Below are 17,221 nucleotides of genomic sequence, written 5' to 3'. Positions count from 1 at the left end.
GCCTCTGATTAATCTTTCATTTCTGGTGACTGTGAACGACATCGGAGAGTGTGTACGTGCCAGGCAGGAGCTGGAGTTGGCCGCTGCGAGGAGCCCAGGATGCCAGTTGTGCACTCACTTCTAACAGGGCTGGGAAGAGAGCAGGAGAATGCAGCATCACACTGCATGTGTAAGAGGATGTTGTGAACCTTGCATTGAGCAATGAAGACCAGTTAGGCCTGGGTGCTCATAAAATCTATCCTGTAACCCCGGGCACCTTGTGAATTAAGTTGAGCGGAGGTATTGCTTTCCCTGGGGAGAAACGTGTGGATGAAAGCCTGGTGAGAAGACTGACACAGCCCTTCTGCGCCTGCCCAAGGATTTTGTGTCAGGCTTCAGAAGCCCAACTGATGATTATTTTAATGGCATGCTAACCGTAGTGTCACCAGAATGCTCTGTCAGCCAAATAAAAATAGTGAGAGCTTTTTGACTCAGGCCTGGGTTGATGGTAGTTTGGTCTGTGCACTCTTGACCATGTTGCCTGTGATGAGTGCTCTTCAGGACAGAAAGTCGAAGTGAGTTTGCAAGTGAGTCAGTCATCTTCACTTCTCTTTCCAAAGGAGGTATAAAAAGCTGTGTGCAGTAAAACTTTGAGTTCTTGTGTGCATATGGATATAGTTTGTTCTTTTCCCAGCCCTTCTGCTGAACCAGGACTCAGTGGCTGGGGGAATCAAGAGGAAATATTACATGGGCTCAATATGTGGTGGTCAGTAAGTGATGACAAGGGGAAAGAGGACACAAATGAGCAAATATTTGAAGGCACTGGGAGACAGGCATATGTTAAGGACAATGCTGACCTGAGAAGTAATGGGAGAAAAGAGAGGAAGGAAGTTTATGCAAACAGCAGTATTTCCTAGCAGGGAGAGATCACAGATGTTGGGTTTCTTTCTTTCTTTCTTCAGAAACCTCTCCAAAAGACATGGTGAGTACAGCTTTGGCCTTTTACAGTCAGACAGGAAAAGAGACTTGAGTGTGCCCCGTCAGGGAATGTTCCTTGCAGAAGTACTGTCATCACTGACCTGGTATATAGGCTGGGGAAGTGCTAGCCTGGATTGGGCATCCCCAGCACTGGTGGAAAGCCTCTCCCCCTCTGCATAGTGTAACAGCTTTGCATTGCAAAAGCACCTAAGCTTATCTTTCATATGTCTGTTATGGATATGGCAAATGTTACTTGTGGGATCCTGGTGGGAAGAATGTTTTTCTCCCTCTGTTCTGAAGTTAGCTATATTTATTGGGGTGGTGGCTGGTGGGATGGGGGGGATTTATGTGCTGAATTCACCAGGGCCTCCTGGAGCCTTTGGCAGGGCTGCTGGAAATGGTGGAAGACAGCAGGGAAAGACCTGGGAATTTTCCAAACCGCCAGGGTGTTGCCTGTTTTTGTGGCATGCAGAGAACACTGCTTTCACACAGGACTGTGCTCTCCTGCAGGCGATTTCCAAAGGTTTCCAAAGGAAGCTGGTGCTGGGAAGACGCAGGGCTCTCCTGAACTTATTTGCAGTGCTGGAGGGACTGGGTCCTTGGCTAGGTCTGCACAGCCCTGCCTGCATTCCTCACATCCCTGATCCAAGGTGGAAAAGGCAGGTTTGCCTGGAACTCTTGATTGCAGTGCCCAGTTACCTGGTACTCCAGGCTGTTGTCATTGCCCAGAGCATCAGTTTTGGCCATGTAACAGGTGAACATGTTAGGTGAACTTTGTTTCTTTGTTTTTTATTTTAAGAAACTGTGAGAATATAATATCACCTGAAGGTGATTTACCTCCCAAAGCAAAAATCTTACTTCTGACTGACTTGGACCTCATTTTGTGATCTCACAAAAGAGACTTTTAAAAGGCTGCCAGCCTGCTGCATCTTCCTTGTGCTTTGAAATGCACATGAGCTGTGGGCACTCATGCCACAAAATGGTTTGCTCCAGGTTGATGCTGGGATCTCTGCCTCCTTGCCCATCTGGCCCTGGAGGCCAGGGACTTAGTTTTACTGTCTAATGCCCCTGTTTTAAATCTGTAGTTGCTCTGAGGGCAGGGTGCCAATGCAAGGCTGTGACAGGAAAGGGGACGTGTATTGTTACTGCTGCAACTTTACTGATTTGTGACTCTTGTAGATGAATGTGAAGGTTTGTCTGATCTGGGGCCAGCTTTGGTACTTTGTGTTCTCCAGAGCTGACTAATAAATCTGGAGAACTTAAATGGAGGAAGTGTGGGGTGGGTGAAGGAGGTGGGGGGGGGAAAGGAGAGAGTACCCTTGAGGAGCTGGCAGAACAAGGAAAAGGGGTTTTGAAACGAAGCAGAGCATCCTTGGTTGGTTAGGCAGAGGAAGGTTGTTCTCACAGAGCAGATTTGCAGTGCTGGCAGCAGCTGAACTGGTGGCAGACAGGAGTCCTAGAAGCTGCCTTTCTAGGAAAAAGGAAGCTGGTGGAATCTGCAAGAATCAGAGCTTGTTGCAGGATCGGTTCAGACATCCCCAGCTTCAAATGCAGCAGCTGGCCACGTTTCCAGTAAGCTTGGGAGGCTGCTCTGAGGCCCATTCTGTTGGAGCTTTGCTTCTCTTGGTATCTCAACTGGATGAATCAAATGTAGTTTGTTCATGTGTGCACTGAGGTTGTGGTCCATCTTTCCAGCTGCAGCTACTAACCTCAGACTAGGCTTGGTTTTTCACCCGAAGGCTGAAAAGAAAGCGGCACCTCTGACGGAGTCTTTCTTTGGCTTGTTCTCTCCAGAGATGATTGTTCCTCCATATGACTGTGGGTCTCTGTGGTGTAAAACCACACTGTGAGGTTGTGAGAGGAGCTGGAACCTTTGTTTTGGAGCTTGGCACCTTCTGCATGGGCATGAGGCTTCCACCATTCAGCCTTTCTTAAATAGTTATCAAACTGAGTCAGTGTGTGAACTTGTATCAGAGGGGCATTGAGAGCTCCCTTTCTGAATCCCTTGTATTTTGCTACATTATCTTTTAGGATTAAGCTGGAGGAGAAGCCTGGGAGAGCTGACACTTTGAATTATCTCCGCTCCCAGCTGCCAGCCTGCCTCTCTGGAGCTGCTGTTTGAGCTTATTCACCACAACCTCAAACTGAGGGCTTTAGAAATGCTAGTGAAGCATCCAGGGTGCCATGGCTCCTGAAAGCCACCCTGAACCACAAATTGGACCTGCCAGCACTCTGCAGAGAAACTACTGAACTGAGCAAGGGATTTAGGTTTGTATTTAGAAGAGAACAGAAGTTTTGGGAAATTCAGCATGTCCTTCTAAGAGTTGTGTAGTATAAAATTGCCTAAAATGCTGAAATAAAAGTTGAAATTAACAGATCAAAGCACAACATGGTGATCATCGAGATGGATGTGGGGGAAGGGAGCCTGTATAGTGCAAATCTCTTGAGATGTAAACTCCATGCTGAGCAGTTCTCTGAGTGGGTGGCTGTTTTGAGTTGTGCAAGAAAGGAAACTGTTTTTCTTTCCCCCCTCATTTACACCAGTTTAAATGAGTGGTGTTGGGCGTAAAACTAAAACTGTCCTGACATCCTGTCTGCAAAAGAAACAAAGTCCTCCAGAAAAGGACAGTGTCATATAATCTATGGGATGCTGCTGAAGGCATGATTTACAGCTACAGTAGTGCTCATGGGGATACCTGTGAGCCAGGAATTTTAACTTCTCCTGGTGAAGGTAACTCCTGTTACTCTCTGCAGTGACTTTTGTGGTGCTTTGCCTTTGGGCAAAGTGAGGGTAAGCCAAACATGTTGGAGGCAGTGGTGTTTATTTTTCTGTGATCCATGGCTGGGAGGCACTGGTAAAAGTTGACTGCTAGGAAAACTCCCTGTCTTTATTTTTGGTTGTTTATTTTGCCCATGTGGTGTTAGCTGAGTCAGCTGAAGCTGTGTCAGATGCTGGAAAGGATGAGCTGCACAAGCAACTTTTGTTTTAATTGATTATTAAGATTAACTTCCCCTACACACAGACCCAGTTATGTATCAAGATACCGTGAGTGGGACATATGCTTGGCTGCCTGTGGTCTGGCAGCCAAGTCAACAATGACTCAGCTGGTTGTTGAAGTAGCTGAGCCGTACCTGACCAGTATATCTACCTTGAGGTTTTTATACCTGTCCACATGGATGTTGCTGATGAGTACACAGTGCAATGGCTGAGCCCACCAGTGACTGTTTGGGCCTAGGCAGTCCTGTACAGGCTGATGAACACCAGGTCACTCAAGAAAGCTACAGAGATACTAGTATTATGAGCCTAACAGGTAATGGCTTACAGGCATTAGCATATTGTGGCTTCTACAGCTGCTCTCTGATTTAAAGTGGGAAAATACTGTATATATTCAACTCCTCAATGCACGGGCATTTCTGGAATAGGAGGCAGCAGCTGTAGCAGTAGTGTTGGCTATAAGTGTGAGGGGTTTTGGAAAGTTCTTGTGGCTCAAGAATACTTCACATCTGGGGACTCATCTGGACCTGGCTGAAAAGGTTGAATTTTCAAAGCATGGGTACCAGTACTCCATGCCATTTTAAAGTATGTCTGTGTGTTCAAGCTCGAGCAAAGGCTTGGAGAAGGGTGGTGTCAACTCAGCATTTTCTTCTGGAAGTCAAAGACATGGTCTTTAACGTTCTTGATCTATTGGTTGTGTTTTAACCTTGAAATATAAGAAGAGTTGCTCTTACTTAGATTGCAGATGAAGTGATATAGGATGTGATTATCCAATGATGAAAAAGATGGCAGCGTTCTGTAATAAAGGCAGAATGATAAATTTTATCAATTTCTGTGGCTGGTGTATGCTTGAAAATGACCTTTTGAGGTCCCTTGTGGTACTGGTTTTTTGTGATCTTGGGCATCTCCAGCTTCCTGTTTATACTATGCAAGCACATCACCTTCTGCATTGAGGTATTCAGCAGATGTGCTCTCAGCTTGAGGACTGCTTTATGGTACTGTTTGGAGGCTTGTTTACTGAAGTAAGTATGTCAAACTAGTAGCTTCAGAGAGGGCATTCTGTGAATGCTGCAGATTTCTATTTCAAGATAGGTTAAAAAATAGACTCATGTTCTAAGAATTTGGTTCCAAAATATGTAGTCTTCCCTTGTAAAGCGTTGTTAGGCATGTGAGAGCTTATTGTTGGAGAGCGGTGCAGATAGAGCCCAAACCTCTCATGGCCTTGAGCTCAAGGCATTAGCTTAGAGCGGAGAGAATAACTGCCTTCCCAAATCCCAAGCTGTTCTTAGTTTCCAAGGCAAGACTGCCATTAAAAATCCCCATGGTTCTTCGACAATTTTTTGAAATTTTTTTATTTTGCATGTTTACACTGTTGAGAATTAGGCTGAGACGCCTCAGTTTGGTTCCTCATGGGGCTGCCCAGTTTCTTTATACTGTCTCGTAGCTCCCAGCTACGTGAGATACGCTGGTGCTGTGTCTGAGAAGCAGAAATTGTTCCCTTCCCCAGGCAGCCCTGCCCTCCGCCTGGGAGCCACCTTCTCCCTGTGCGAGTTTCCTGATGTCCTTGGCACAGATGGTGCCTGGTGAACAAGGTCATCGGAATGCTGTGTGTGTAACTGCAGCTGCAGCAGCCGAGGCATGTCGTGGCCAGCCCAGCATCCCTGTGTGGTAGCAGGAGTTTAGTAATCTCCTGGTGTGATGGGAGAGGCAGGACAGAAATGAGGCATGCTGAGGTCAGGCCATGTATCTGGCAGAGCAGTGCTGCTGGGGGTGAGAAGAAATGTCCCATTTGCATGTTTCCTCTGGAAGCTGCCCTCAGGGCAGCCTCTCATCTCCAGCTGGTGGCTGCTTGATCATGTTGGCTTCCTTTCAAGGAAACGGTTGGCAGATTTTGGAGAGTTTACCTGGCTTGGAGTGGCCTGGCCAGTCCCTGCTGGTAAGTCTCCATGGGGTATCTCTTTGTTTTCTAACCTGCAGGGATCTTCATAACTCAACATCTTGAAACTGCTGACTTGTAACAGGCTGCAGTTGCTGCTTGCCACTTAATTTGTCAGCTCTGTAGGCCATGAAAAGTGATTTTTGGCTGATGAAGCTTTTTTTTCCCTGTGTCACTTTTATCTTTCCTCTCCCTCCTGTCCTTCATCCAGTTCAGGATTCAAAAACTGCAGATGCTCTAAACTAAGCATGACTCACACTTTCTAGTTTATTTTGTGAATTATCCCACATGTGATGCTGACGGGAAAATGTTGGGAATGGAGGAGGTCGGGAGCAAGATATGTTTTTTAAGACCCAAAAGGAAATGCTTGGGGCATGCATGTGTGGTTCCTGGATCACTTAAGTAGATGATGTCCCAGAGCACGGCATATGGGCCACATGAACCAAGGGGGCCCTTGGGGCCTTCAGTGGATGTCAGAACAGTCTACTACTTCAGGCAGAAGTGAGGAGTGTATTTTGCTGTAAGCTTTGCTTGTGACGCCAGTGGGCTTTGACCTCTTGTAGAGACAGTACACATTCATACCACCCATTCCTTGATGTTACCTGCCTCATTGTCACACACCTAAGCATCACTAGCACCATCTAAGGCTCCTGTGTTGTGGTTACCTCACTTACTTTGAAGCAGTTTGGTGTTAGAAATGCTGAGCCAGGGAGCTAGAGAAAGCTAATGAAGCAGATGACAGAATATGAAAAGGAAAAGGTTATTTAGTGATTTTTTTTCCAGTTTGTTCTAACTAGAGACATTCTTATCTTGGCCATAGAGGCCAGGCTTGCAACTGTGCTTGCAAGAGCCTCAGATGCACTGATGCTTAGAGGGACATATTTTCAGGGTGAACTCCTCCCAGAGGAGAAGACGTGTACTTGGAGCTTGCAGAGAGGCTCTTCAGGATCCCCCTTTCACGCCACTGCATGAATTTTGCAGCCCACCACTGCTGCAAAGGATGATGCTTCCAGCCATGCTTCTGCCCTCATCCTCCCCTGCTGGCACCTCTGCTGTCTGTGGCAGGGGCTGGGATTCCTGGGCTGGCATTTCTTTTATTGACAGCTGTGCCAGAAGTGCATATTCCTGGCCTGCTCCCTGCTGTGCCAAGGCAGATTGGCTTAATCAGACTATAGTAAACCTGTTGTTGTTTCATGCTTCACTGGACTTGCCAATTGTAGCTGCTCAGATTGCACCCCTGCTGCTTGTTTGACTCCCAGCCAGAGCCCAGGAATGGGAAGTCAAGTTAATTCACAGCAGTGAATGTAACATTAATCTTACTTTCACTTTTTAGGTATACACTTAGGAAATAAGAGATAGATTTCTTTTCCCTTAAAGATGAAGCTTTTTGGAGAGGAGCAATTGTGAGTCTCTGAATTGTCATTGAGCCATCCTATTTCCCAACACAAACCCAGAGCATATATAATGCCTCATAATGAGTGTGCTGGGGCCACACTGAAACTGAGCAGAGTTTGAAGGCCAGCACTGATGAAGCTTCGTTTCAGACGATGCTTGGCAGGTCCACATCTCAAACTATTTCGTAGTTGCCTCATTGTTGGAAACATATATTCAAGATGGAGGGTTGGTTTCTTTGGCCTTACTTGCAGCTGCGATTATGCTTGACTCATGGGTGCTGGGTGAATTTTTGAGGGAATGCTCTGTGCTTGCCATCACCCCAAACTTGCTAGGGAGTTGCAGGTTTCCCCATCTCTTGCCACCTGGCTAGCTGACAGTGCTTCGTTGTATTTGTAATGGGATGTTCTCCTCTTCCTTTGAATGTTGTTCTCAGGCTGATGAGACTTGGGAATAATGTGCTCTGATGAGTTGGAGGCAGCCAGCCCAGACAAGTTTCTGACAGTGACAAAAGGTCTTCTTGTGCTGTCTGCCCTGCCAGCAGCTTCAGCAGCACAAAGCAAGGGCTGTGTGCTCAAGCCATCCGTTTGTGGGTTTGTAAGAGCAGCTTAATGGGAGTGCATATGCAGTCAGTTGGCTTCTTCAGCAGTGCATGCATGAATCCAAATGTGTGAGCAAACCCTGGGCTTGCTGCTGCCCCACCAGTCTGCTCCATGCTGTGTCCTCTGTGAGATGAGGGCACTGTGGAAGCCCAGACACTTGGGAGCTTCCAGCATCCATGTTGTTAATAGCCATCCTGCTTCCTTCTCTCTATACTGGATCTTGATGGGATAATTATTACTGTTTTAAGACCAAGCCTTGGTATTCACATCTAGGCTCTTCAACTTGGTAGCTCGTCCTGGAGCATTGTCTCCACTTGCTTTTGTCCCTCTGTGCAGAGACAGGGTGGGTGGTGGTTTGGTGCAGCCTCAGGCCTGGGTGCTGCTTGGCTGTGTTAAAGAGTGGTGCTGGATCTGAACTAGGCTATTTTGAGTCCTGAGCTGGGAAGTACAGGTGATAGTACCCTGTGCTGTACCTGCTTCTGGGCTCATGCAGTGAGCTCCAGGTGGCACACACCGGTCCTTAAGAGCCAAAAATACTCAAACATGGTGCTTATTTTATGTCTCTGGCATCCAGCAGCTTTTGGCTGTGGCTTGTAGGAAGAGAGGACCATAGGAGTTTGTTTTGTTTTCTTTATTTTTGCTTGTTTGTTTAACTTTGGAGGCCCATGGACTACTTCAAACAGATCTCTGGAGGGGCAGCTAAAGCAACACAGAAGTATATGCACTTGGCCTTTTGAGTCCATGCTTTCTTTAGAAAGTTTTTAGTGGCCTGACAGTCCAAAAGGGTTAAGCAATCATTGCTATATTGTAGGACATAATCACTGGAGGAGATGAAACTTTTTGGGAGTTGGTGCAAAACTGTCAAGAGCAGCAGTGTTCTACTACAACCCTCCCACTTTCTTGCCTGTATGCCACGCATGTTTCTGTCAACATGTTAGTTCACAAACAAATAGAGAAGTTTGTCTGGGTGTGGGTTGAATGGAGTAAAAATCCCTAAAGTCCTCTGCGTGTGTGCTTCTCTGGGGAGGATGTAGGAAAGGTCTGCCAGAACCATCGGCAGCGAGCAACGAGGCAGAGTTCTTGAATACCATACGGCACAGAGCAGTGTATGAGGCTGTGCAAAGAGGAGTTGGTAAGGGCAGGGATGCAGTTCCATAAGCATTTCTTACAGCAGCAATTTTTATGCAAAAATGATACAGCTCTGAAAAGTTCCCCCTTGTTCCTGTGCTGCCTGCTTTGTCTTACTAGTACAGCTGTTCAGGCAGCTGTGCAGTGTACTTGCTCAGAGACCCATTGCAGTTAAAAATAACACTCCCCCCCCCCTTTTTATTTCTTTAACTGTCAGGAACAAGTGCTCCTTCTTGAATATGTGGTGGGAAAAGCTCAGCCCTAGATTTAGACAGACTGTGGCTTTGTACTGAGGTTTTTTTCTTTAGCTCTGAACTGACAGCAGGGTTCAAACTTTCAAGTTGGTTGTCCCCTTCCAGGAGGCCAGATGATGCTTGTTGTAAGCAAAAGGTGGTTGTTTTCACAATTGTACTACGTAGCTGAAGCAGTATTAGGGACCACAGAAATAAAGTCTCTATGGGCAAGATCCCCTTGCCCTATCCCATAAAAAAATGTGTTCATGACCACCAAGCGCCCTGGGTATGTCACCTGTAAAGCAGCATTGCTGCCCACAACTCGGCTGTGGCTTTGCCAGATCTGTGGCTGAAGGCAGCATTTGTTTATTTATATACATATGCCCACTGGAGGTGTTTCAGTGCTATTTAGTGGTTTTTATCCTCTTTCCTTTTTTTAAAAGAAGTTGCAATAAAAAAACCCCAAACAAACAAAACGCAACAAAACCTTAATTGCAGCATCCAGAATTGTACTTGCTTAAAGTGAGTCACCGTAGTCTTTGTCCTCATCTCCACCTTGCTGCTTCCCATTCTCTTTCCCTGAAGCACTGCTCTTGCTGTTTGGAGCTTTTGTCATCTCTAAAACACCCTGAAATGCAGAAAGACTCAACCAAAAATTCTGCTGAAAATGCTTTATTTTTTATCATTTATCTGACCTCTTAGTGTGCACAACTAGAAACTCTTCTAGATATTTTGTGAAGATACCTCGGTGCAGAGGAACATCGTGATGCTTCTCCAGCAGAGCATTTGCGTCCATGCAAGCAGAGGGAAGGCTTGTCGGACTGTGGCTTGGGAAGATGCGGCTGCCATTTTGTTTCTTTGTATTTTCCACCCTTTGCAGTGATGGAAATGTTTTATCTTCTCTGAACTCTTTTCATAAATGGATTCCACATAAATTCTCCATGTAGTTTTGGTGCATTCCGGGGTGTTAGGGGTTATTTTCACATTCTCTTCTAGGCTGTCACTGTGCTCTGTTAAAGAGAAACTGTAGGCTTTCCTGGAGGTTTTTACTGTGGAGCACTGTGATAGTGTGCTCCCTCTGCAGCTTTGGAAGGACCTTGTAGTTCTCTGCTTCGTGCCTTATGTTCCAGATGGGACATACTCCCCTCTCAGGTCATGTTGAGGTGCTTAGCTTGTCACATTGAGGGAAACAAAAGTGACAGACCTCTCCAGTGTAAATTTTTCATCTGCCTTAAACTCCCCTTGAAGCAGACAGGAGCCCTGTGTATGGCAGATGTGTGGAGTGGTGCCCCATCCTGCAGTCTGGGGACACAGGGCACAGTTTGTTCTTGGTTCACTGAGAAGTTAATGTGCACCTACCACCAGAAGGCTGAACCAGGTGCTGTGTGTGTCCTCCTGTCCCAGTGTGTATGTGACTTGTGTTTTGTTGACCCACTGCCTATCATAACAAGTTAAAAATAAGTACTGGTGTTTTTCTACAGTGTGGGTAGATCGTTCTTTTGAAAGTTCAAATGTGAAAGTGATAGGCATTGGCAAAAATCTGCTGCTTTCAGACTGGTGCCAGAGAGAGCTCGTCACCTTCCCGTTCAACTTGTTTCTGGGTTGTTTTCAGCATCTTTTAAGAAGCTGTGCTTATCCCTGCTGTTAATACTGTGGTTGATCCCTTATCTGGGTTCTAGGTACAAATCCAGTATCTGCACTTGAAAAAAAGATCAATGAAGCTTACAAAAGACAACTGTAAAATGATGCCTGAGCTGGTAGAAATGCCTTGCAGTGAGATCCTTGGAGCTCAGTCTGCTCCACTCCAGACAGGTGATGGTGTGCATGTGCCTTTGTGCAGAGAGAATACTATTCCCAAACTCTTAACATGGCAAAGAAAGCCATAGTAAGCACAAACCCTTGTTCTTGGTTTAAGTTGAACACAATCAGTTTGGGCATCAGTATAAATCTGTGTGGAATACAGGGGTTTTTAATCCAGTGACAATTCTGGTCTTCAACTAATGAAGCAGAGGTGGAGGGGAGAGTGGAGAAGGCTTTTTATGCAAACAGGGACGAAGAAGTAAATGCATGCAAAAATAGCCACAAGGAGAGGGAAAACAGGCCAAGTCCAGACCTTGGCTGGTAGAAAGTATGTCAGGAATCTCTGTGTATCTATGCTCCCCTGACACCCATAGCTTTTTTTGATGCTTTCTTTTTTTGGTCCTGATGCTAATTCTCTTGGCTTTGTTTCCCTATCTAGTGTGTCGAGACTTTGCTATATTGGAAGATCATACTTTGGCCCACAACTTACAGGAGCAGGAGAGTAAGTAGCAATGATCTTTGGAACAAACTGAAACATTTTCCCCAACAGATATGTCTTTGGTTTTGTTAAGAAAATCCTCTTCGCTTTTCTTTCATTTTTTGCTAAGAAAAACATTCCTTGCTTTGATTTCATTTTTGTTCTTTTTAATGGAATACAGATTATTATTACTGTCTTCACTGTCCTGTAACACCACTCTATTTTGTGTGCCAGCTCATGTTGTACCCTAGAGATACAACCTCATGTTGTACCTAGAGAGTTGTATTTTATGGTTTAATTTTGTGCTCTCTTTTTAGATTAGAGTTTGTTTATGCTGTTCATGATAAAACTGCATATGTAGGAGTGCACTTGAAGTCTTGTTGCTGTGCACGTTTTTTAGAAATGACTAGCAATTTTGGAAGCTTCAAGGTTTATAGACTGACCTGAAATGCAACCAGAAGAGGTCTGTTTATGTACTTATTTTACAATTGCTAGTGCTTGCCTTTTGAAAGGAGGCTTACTTTTAAGACACTGTGAGGTAGAGCAGCTGTACGTAAAAAGGAGGAAAAAAAGTACAGCCAGGAACTTAGAAGTGACTGGTGATTTTTATATATTTTCTTTTTTTAACTTGCTTATCTGTTACTTTGGGTATGTTTGCATTGCAGCTTCTGGTGTGGTGGCCTCTCTAATCTGCTTTGCTGGGTGCCAAGACCAATAGTATCTGCCATTGCTAGGTGCTAATGCCATTCCAGCTACTCTGCCAAGTGTGTAGCTTGCACTGAAGTTCTGCCCTTGCTGCTGGAACCTGAGAACACTGAATTAAAGATGGCTCTCTCAGCTGCTGCTCACATTGCCATCTTTTCTTGCAGGCAGTATCCATGTATGGTAAAGGATTCACTATAGTACTCTGTTGCTCTGTTACTAAATATAAAGGTAATGAGATTCTGGAAACGATTATGTTGAGAATAAGAAGAGTTTCCTCCTCCAGAGGTTCTTGAGAACAAATTACCAAAGCATCCATCAGAAGTGGTTTAGGTTCAGCTCATCCTCACTGTCCTCTGGTGGTCCCTTCCAGCCATTATTTATTAATCTAGGATAATTTCCCATGGCCAGAAAATGAGATTCAGAGCCTAAAAAGCATTCCCTCTAAACCTGGATGTGCTGAAAATATGCAGATCTTGTTCTGGTAACACACATATGCAGCCCTCTCAGTGCTAAAATGAGGCAATCTCAAGCTGCTAGTGTAGTTTCAGTTCAGGACTTCCCCACCTTTAGACATATTGCATGTTTCCCTGCCAAGAACTGTCTTCCCTATTGGCCTGGCATCTTCATCCCACTTGCTTTGTCTCATTCACACCATAACGTTCTGCAGGCTGATTTGGGGGTTCTTGTCTGTGTTTATTTCCAGTTGAGCATCACTTGGCAACAAATGTTCAGCGTAATCGTCTCGTGCAACATGACTTGCAGGTGGCCAAGCAACTGCAAAAAGAAGAGGATCTGAAAGCACGTGCTCAAATCCAAAAACACCAAAAAGACTTGTGAGTTTGGGATGGAGCTGCTGAAATGCTAGTCCTGTTTGGTCAGAGCACTGAAGTCAGCTGCTCTGAGTTGAGTTGATTGACAATATGTGGGGTACAGGTTGATCAGCCTTTTGTTTCCTTTTTCCTTTGGCTATCTGTTGCTGTAAAAGCATTGATACTACTAGGCTCTGGCACACAATAATGAGAACAGGATTGGGAGTAAGTGGTCCTGGGGCCAATCCTGGCTTAGTTTCTGTTGCCTGACCATGGGAAGGAGCCTTCCTGTTCTGCTCCCTGTGGGCAAATGGGGTACCATGGCCACTTGCATCTACCTTGTCTCTGGCTAAAGTCTGAGAAAGAAGAAATCACACCACAGAAATACACATGTTACAGTGAATTCTGTGTCTTGTGGTAATTGCACATATTGGTGTGTTTGCATTGTGCCCCATGAGTGCTTTTGAGGAGCTCATTCTTGCGCTTGCAGCTATTCCAGTGTGAAGTGACCTGGGAAGAGAGGCTTCTGCCCCAGGGTGGAGATGGGTGTTGGGGTACAGGCCTTCTCCTGCCATCTCTGAATTGTGCAGTAGCTGTGGGAGGATGTTTAATGAATGATTCAGTTTGCTCTGTAGGTTTGCTCAGGCCCCACACACCAGATCTGACCCTGTGGCCTGAGACTTGGCTTTGTGTGTGCCATGGTTCTTAAGTTGTGGAGGTGGTATAGAAATGAAACAATGGCAGTGCAGGGTGAAACAAGCTATACCTTCCAAGCCAGAGCGGATGTTGGTGCTTTTCTTTTCTAATGTTTTGTTTGTTTGTTTTGGCTTTTGGTTTGGGGTTTTTTGTGTGGTTCTTTTTGTGTGTGTGAGTGTTTGGTGCGTTTTGCTTCCCCCCAACTTAGTCTCTTGCAATGCAAGAGACAAATGGATCATGTGACAGGGTGCAGTCAGATCCCAGTGATGAGAGATGGGAAGATGAGGCTCCCTGCAAATACAGGGTCTGCATGGCAGGATGCATCTCCCGGCGGGTGTGCTGCCTCCCGGCTTGTGTCGTGCTCTGTGATGCCACCCACCAGCTACAGCTGGGTGGCTCATCTGGCAGAGACAGCAATGAAGTTGAAAAGCTCTGTATTGCAGATGTGTGAGATATAGGACTGGCTTCAAAGGAGCTGTTCATAAAAGATCTGAAGCTGGGGCGTGACAGATCAGCCAGTGTTTTAAATGATCCCAGCATGCTCAGGCCGCGCTGGGTAGATACATGTGTGTATCTGAAGTGTGTGCTTTCTTTCAATAATTTTGTCTTCATTACCAATTAGAGATGTGAGCATGTAAGTGACAATGTAAAAATTAATTTTGTGTGGCAGAGATGATTCCTTTGTGTTACTTGCTGGGAACTGCAAACAATTTTCTTTTTGTAGGACTCTAAAGTGGTATTTAGGAACTTTGTGGGCCAAGTTACAGGCAGAACTGCTGATGAAAAATGTTGTGTCAGCAGCCGTTCTGCTCCTGAAAGCTTGAGCTCTTCTGCAAGGATAGTAAAAAAAGTTGGAGGCATCCTTTTGTAATTGGATCTTTTTCTTCCTTAATTCTTTGTACGTTCCCACTGTCTTCTTTTGCAAGATCAGCATGTTCTGGCAACAAAATGATTTTTGCTGTTGTTGCTTTCCATATCATCTAGGACAGTTTGACATTGCAAGGTGATCATAGGAGTAAACGGGCAGAACTGGGTGGCCTTTAGAAACAGGGAACATAAAAAAAGCTCTTCAAATTTATGGGCTTTCTTTTGTCTTTCAAATCCTAGATTCTCTCAGAAAGACTTTGTGAAGATAAATGAGGGAATAGAAATAACTTTTTAAGAATTCAGGGAAGCATCAAACCTTTTTTTCGTGCTTCTTTAGAAGCATCTCTCGCATCTAGATGAGCAATCTGTATGCTGCCAAGCATAGTAGCAAGGTTGCTAAAATAACTGTTGGAAATACCGTGAAAATATGCTCCTTCCTTGTTTCACTTCCAGTGCTGTGATGGTTCTATTACACTAACATGAACAGTTCCTTTAAACAGTTCCCTTAAACATTTTAATTTTTTTTTTTAACTCCTCATCTGGCAACTGTTAGTTTCTGCAGCCAATGTGAATGGCTTCTAATCACACTGACTTTTTTTCCTCTTTTTCCTGAACTGACGTAGAGGTTCCCTGGCTCTTTTAACACTCCTGGCTGCCCGGGAACAATGGGCATGTACATAGTAGTGGTGTTCAGGGATGATGATGTTTATGTTGCTCTGGCCAATTTCTGGGGACTGATGGGCACTTGAACTCACACAAAAAAAAAACAACCTGAAGGACAAGAAGAGCTGTCAAAGTTCTTTAATCTATTTTCTTACGCTCAGTCAAGTTGAACCACTAGCTTATGTTGATTAACTAATCAAGTCTTAGTATTTACCACTGAGCAGTAAAACCCAGAATATGATCCCCTGTTGCTGTTCAGTGGGTCTTAGAGATTGATATGGTGTATTCCAAGATGCGTGTCATCAGGAAGAAGCAAATGCTTCTGCTTTTGCATTACTTGTAGTATTCTTTGCTGTAAATGAAGAAGCAATGACCTTGCTGCCTTGGCTCTGAAAGATGATTAGCTGGTTTTTATCTCCTGTTTGTCTGCAACAAGATGGATTCTAAGCATTTAGCAAGTCAGTTGGAGCTGATGAGCTTGGCACCCTAGCTGAGTTCTCAGGTGTTGGGGGGACTGGAGATGTGCAATGCCTTGACATGCCTGACCTTTCTGACTGATTTTCTACCTGGATTCATGTCCTCCGAGACTGGAGTCATAAAGGATTTGCTGTCTTGGGCCCACTGACAGCCTGCTCCTCAGGATTTGCATATTCAGCTATTGTTTTGCTGGGGACTGGTTCCCTACTGGTGGCAGGTTCACCAAAGTCCCTTTTTATATGGCAGGTTCAAGAACTAGATTTGCTGCTGCATGAGCTTGTGTGCCTTTGAACAGGCCTTTCTTTTGAGTCAAGTGAAATGCAGACAGGAACACACACACAAAATGCCAGGTTTCATTACCTGGATAAGAGATCCTGGTGTCTGAAGATATATGACCTATTGATAATTCCAGCCCTACAAACACTGAAATTCCTGAGTGCCTTTCAGGGTGTCTCTAGATGTGGGTCAGTTTATGGATATGCGTAATTGTTTGTGAGTGTGGTGGTGTGGGAAATGGAAGGAAATGTTGTAACACTGACTTGGGGTTCATATGTGCTTGGGGAAGGGTATATAAATAACATGCAGTACCTAGTTGCACGTCTGCTTCCAAGGAGCAGTTGACAGAAATAAAGAAGCTTCTTTTCCTTCCTGCTGCATGTTCCTTGTTGTTACCTATGACAGATTAGTTGTCTCTTAGTGGCATTTGTTCTCTAAACCCTCTTCTTGTTGCAGTGTCCTTCTTCACCACCTTAAGCCACTCTTCCGCTTCTCACTCCACTTTCTATAAAAGAAGGCTTCGTGATGCCACTGGCTGCTTCAGCCATACCACTTTCTCTGTTTTGCTGCTGAAAGGGCTTGTCTGCCCTTACTATTTTCCTACAGACATTTCCTAGACTCTCTTCCTTTTCCTCCAGGTTCACTAGGTCATTTATGCTGTGATCCTTGCTCAAGCCTGGAACTAGTTGCTTCAGTCCACACAGCACAACTTTGACATAGCTGAACCTGCTGCTCTTGAAATATTTGTTTGACTTCCATAATACGCTCTTTGTAGTCCTCCCATCACCCATCTGATCATCATCAGTGTATTCTTCAAAAGACAGTATACTAATAATGCAAGCTCTGCCTGTTGCTCTTCCCATTCTCCACCTCCTTCTATGCCTTCCCTTGCAGTAGCCTTAATTGCAGTGATAGCTTAGATTGATTTTTCTGACCTGTTCAGAGTTAGTCTTTGGCTCAATTTCAACAGTGATGAAAAAGATAGTTCTTAATCTTTCTTCTCAAATCCCTCAGCTGTTTTCTGGAACCCATGGCCAGCCTGTTTGCTGGGCATCAGAGTGCACAGTTGAGTGTGACACAGTTTTTGCAGATGCTTTCTGTATGACATCCCTGAAATATGGCCTTCCCAGTCTATCTGCACAGATGAAACTCTCATTTCATGTCTCAATTACTCCAGTATCTCTCTGTACCCAGTTAATACAATCTT

At 44.9% G+C, this 17,221-nt stretch overlaps 1 protein-coding gene across 1 annotated transcript in view; it reads left to right on the top strand.

Moving 5' to 3' along the window:
- The window catches only part of CCDC50 (coiled-coil domain containing 50), a gene marked incomplete at its 5' end in the record, with an annotated part of 37,379 nt that overhangs the window by 4,906 nt on the left and 15,252 nt on the right, over positions 1-17,221 (top strand). The window contains 2 exons of the mRNA XM_080624285.1: positions 11,483-11,545; positions 12,930-13,059. Of these exons, the coding sequence (XP_080480411.1) occupies positions 11,483-11,545; positions 12,930-13,059 (193 nt within the window). The remainder of the gene's footprint in view (positions 1-11,482; positions 11,546-12,929; positions 13,060-17,221) is intronic.

Source organism: Psittacula echo (genome assembly GCF_963264785.1).
Source record: "Psittacula echo genome assembly, chromosome: 7".
Lineage (NCBI taxonomy): Eukaryota > Metazoa > Chordata > Aves > Psittaciformes > Psittacidae > Psittacula > Psittacula echo.
The sequence above is the reverse complement of the archived record's forward strand: the minus strand, read 5'-3'. Positions and strand labels throughout refer to the sequence as shown.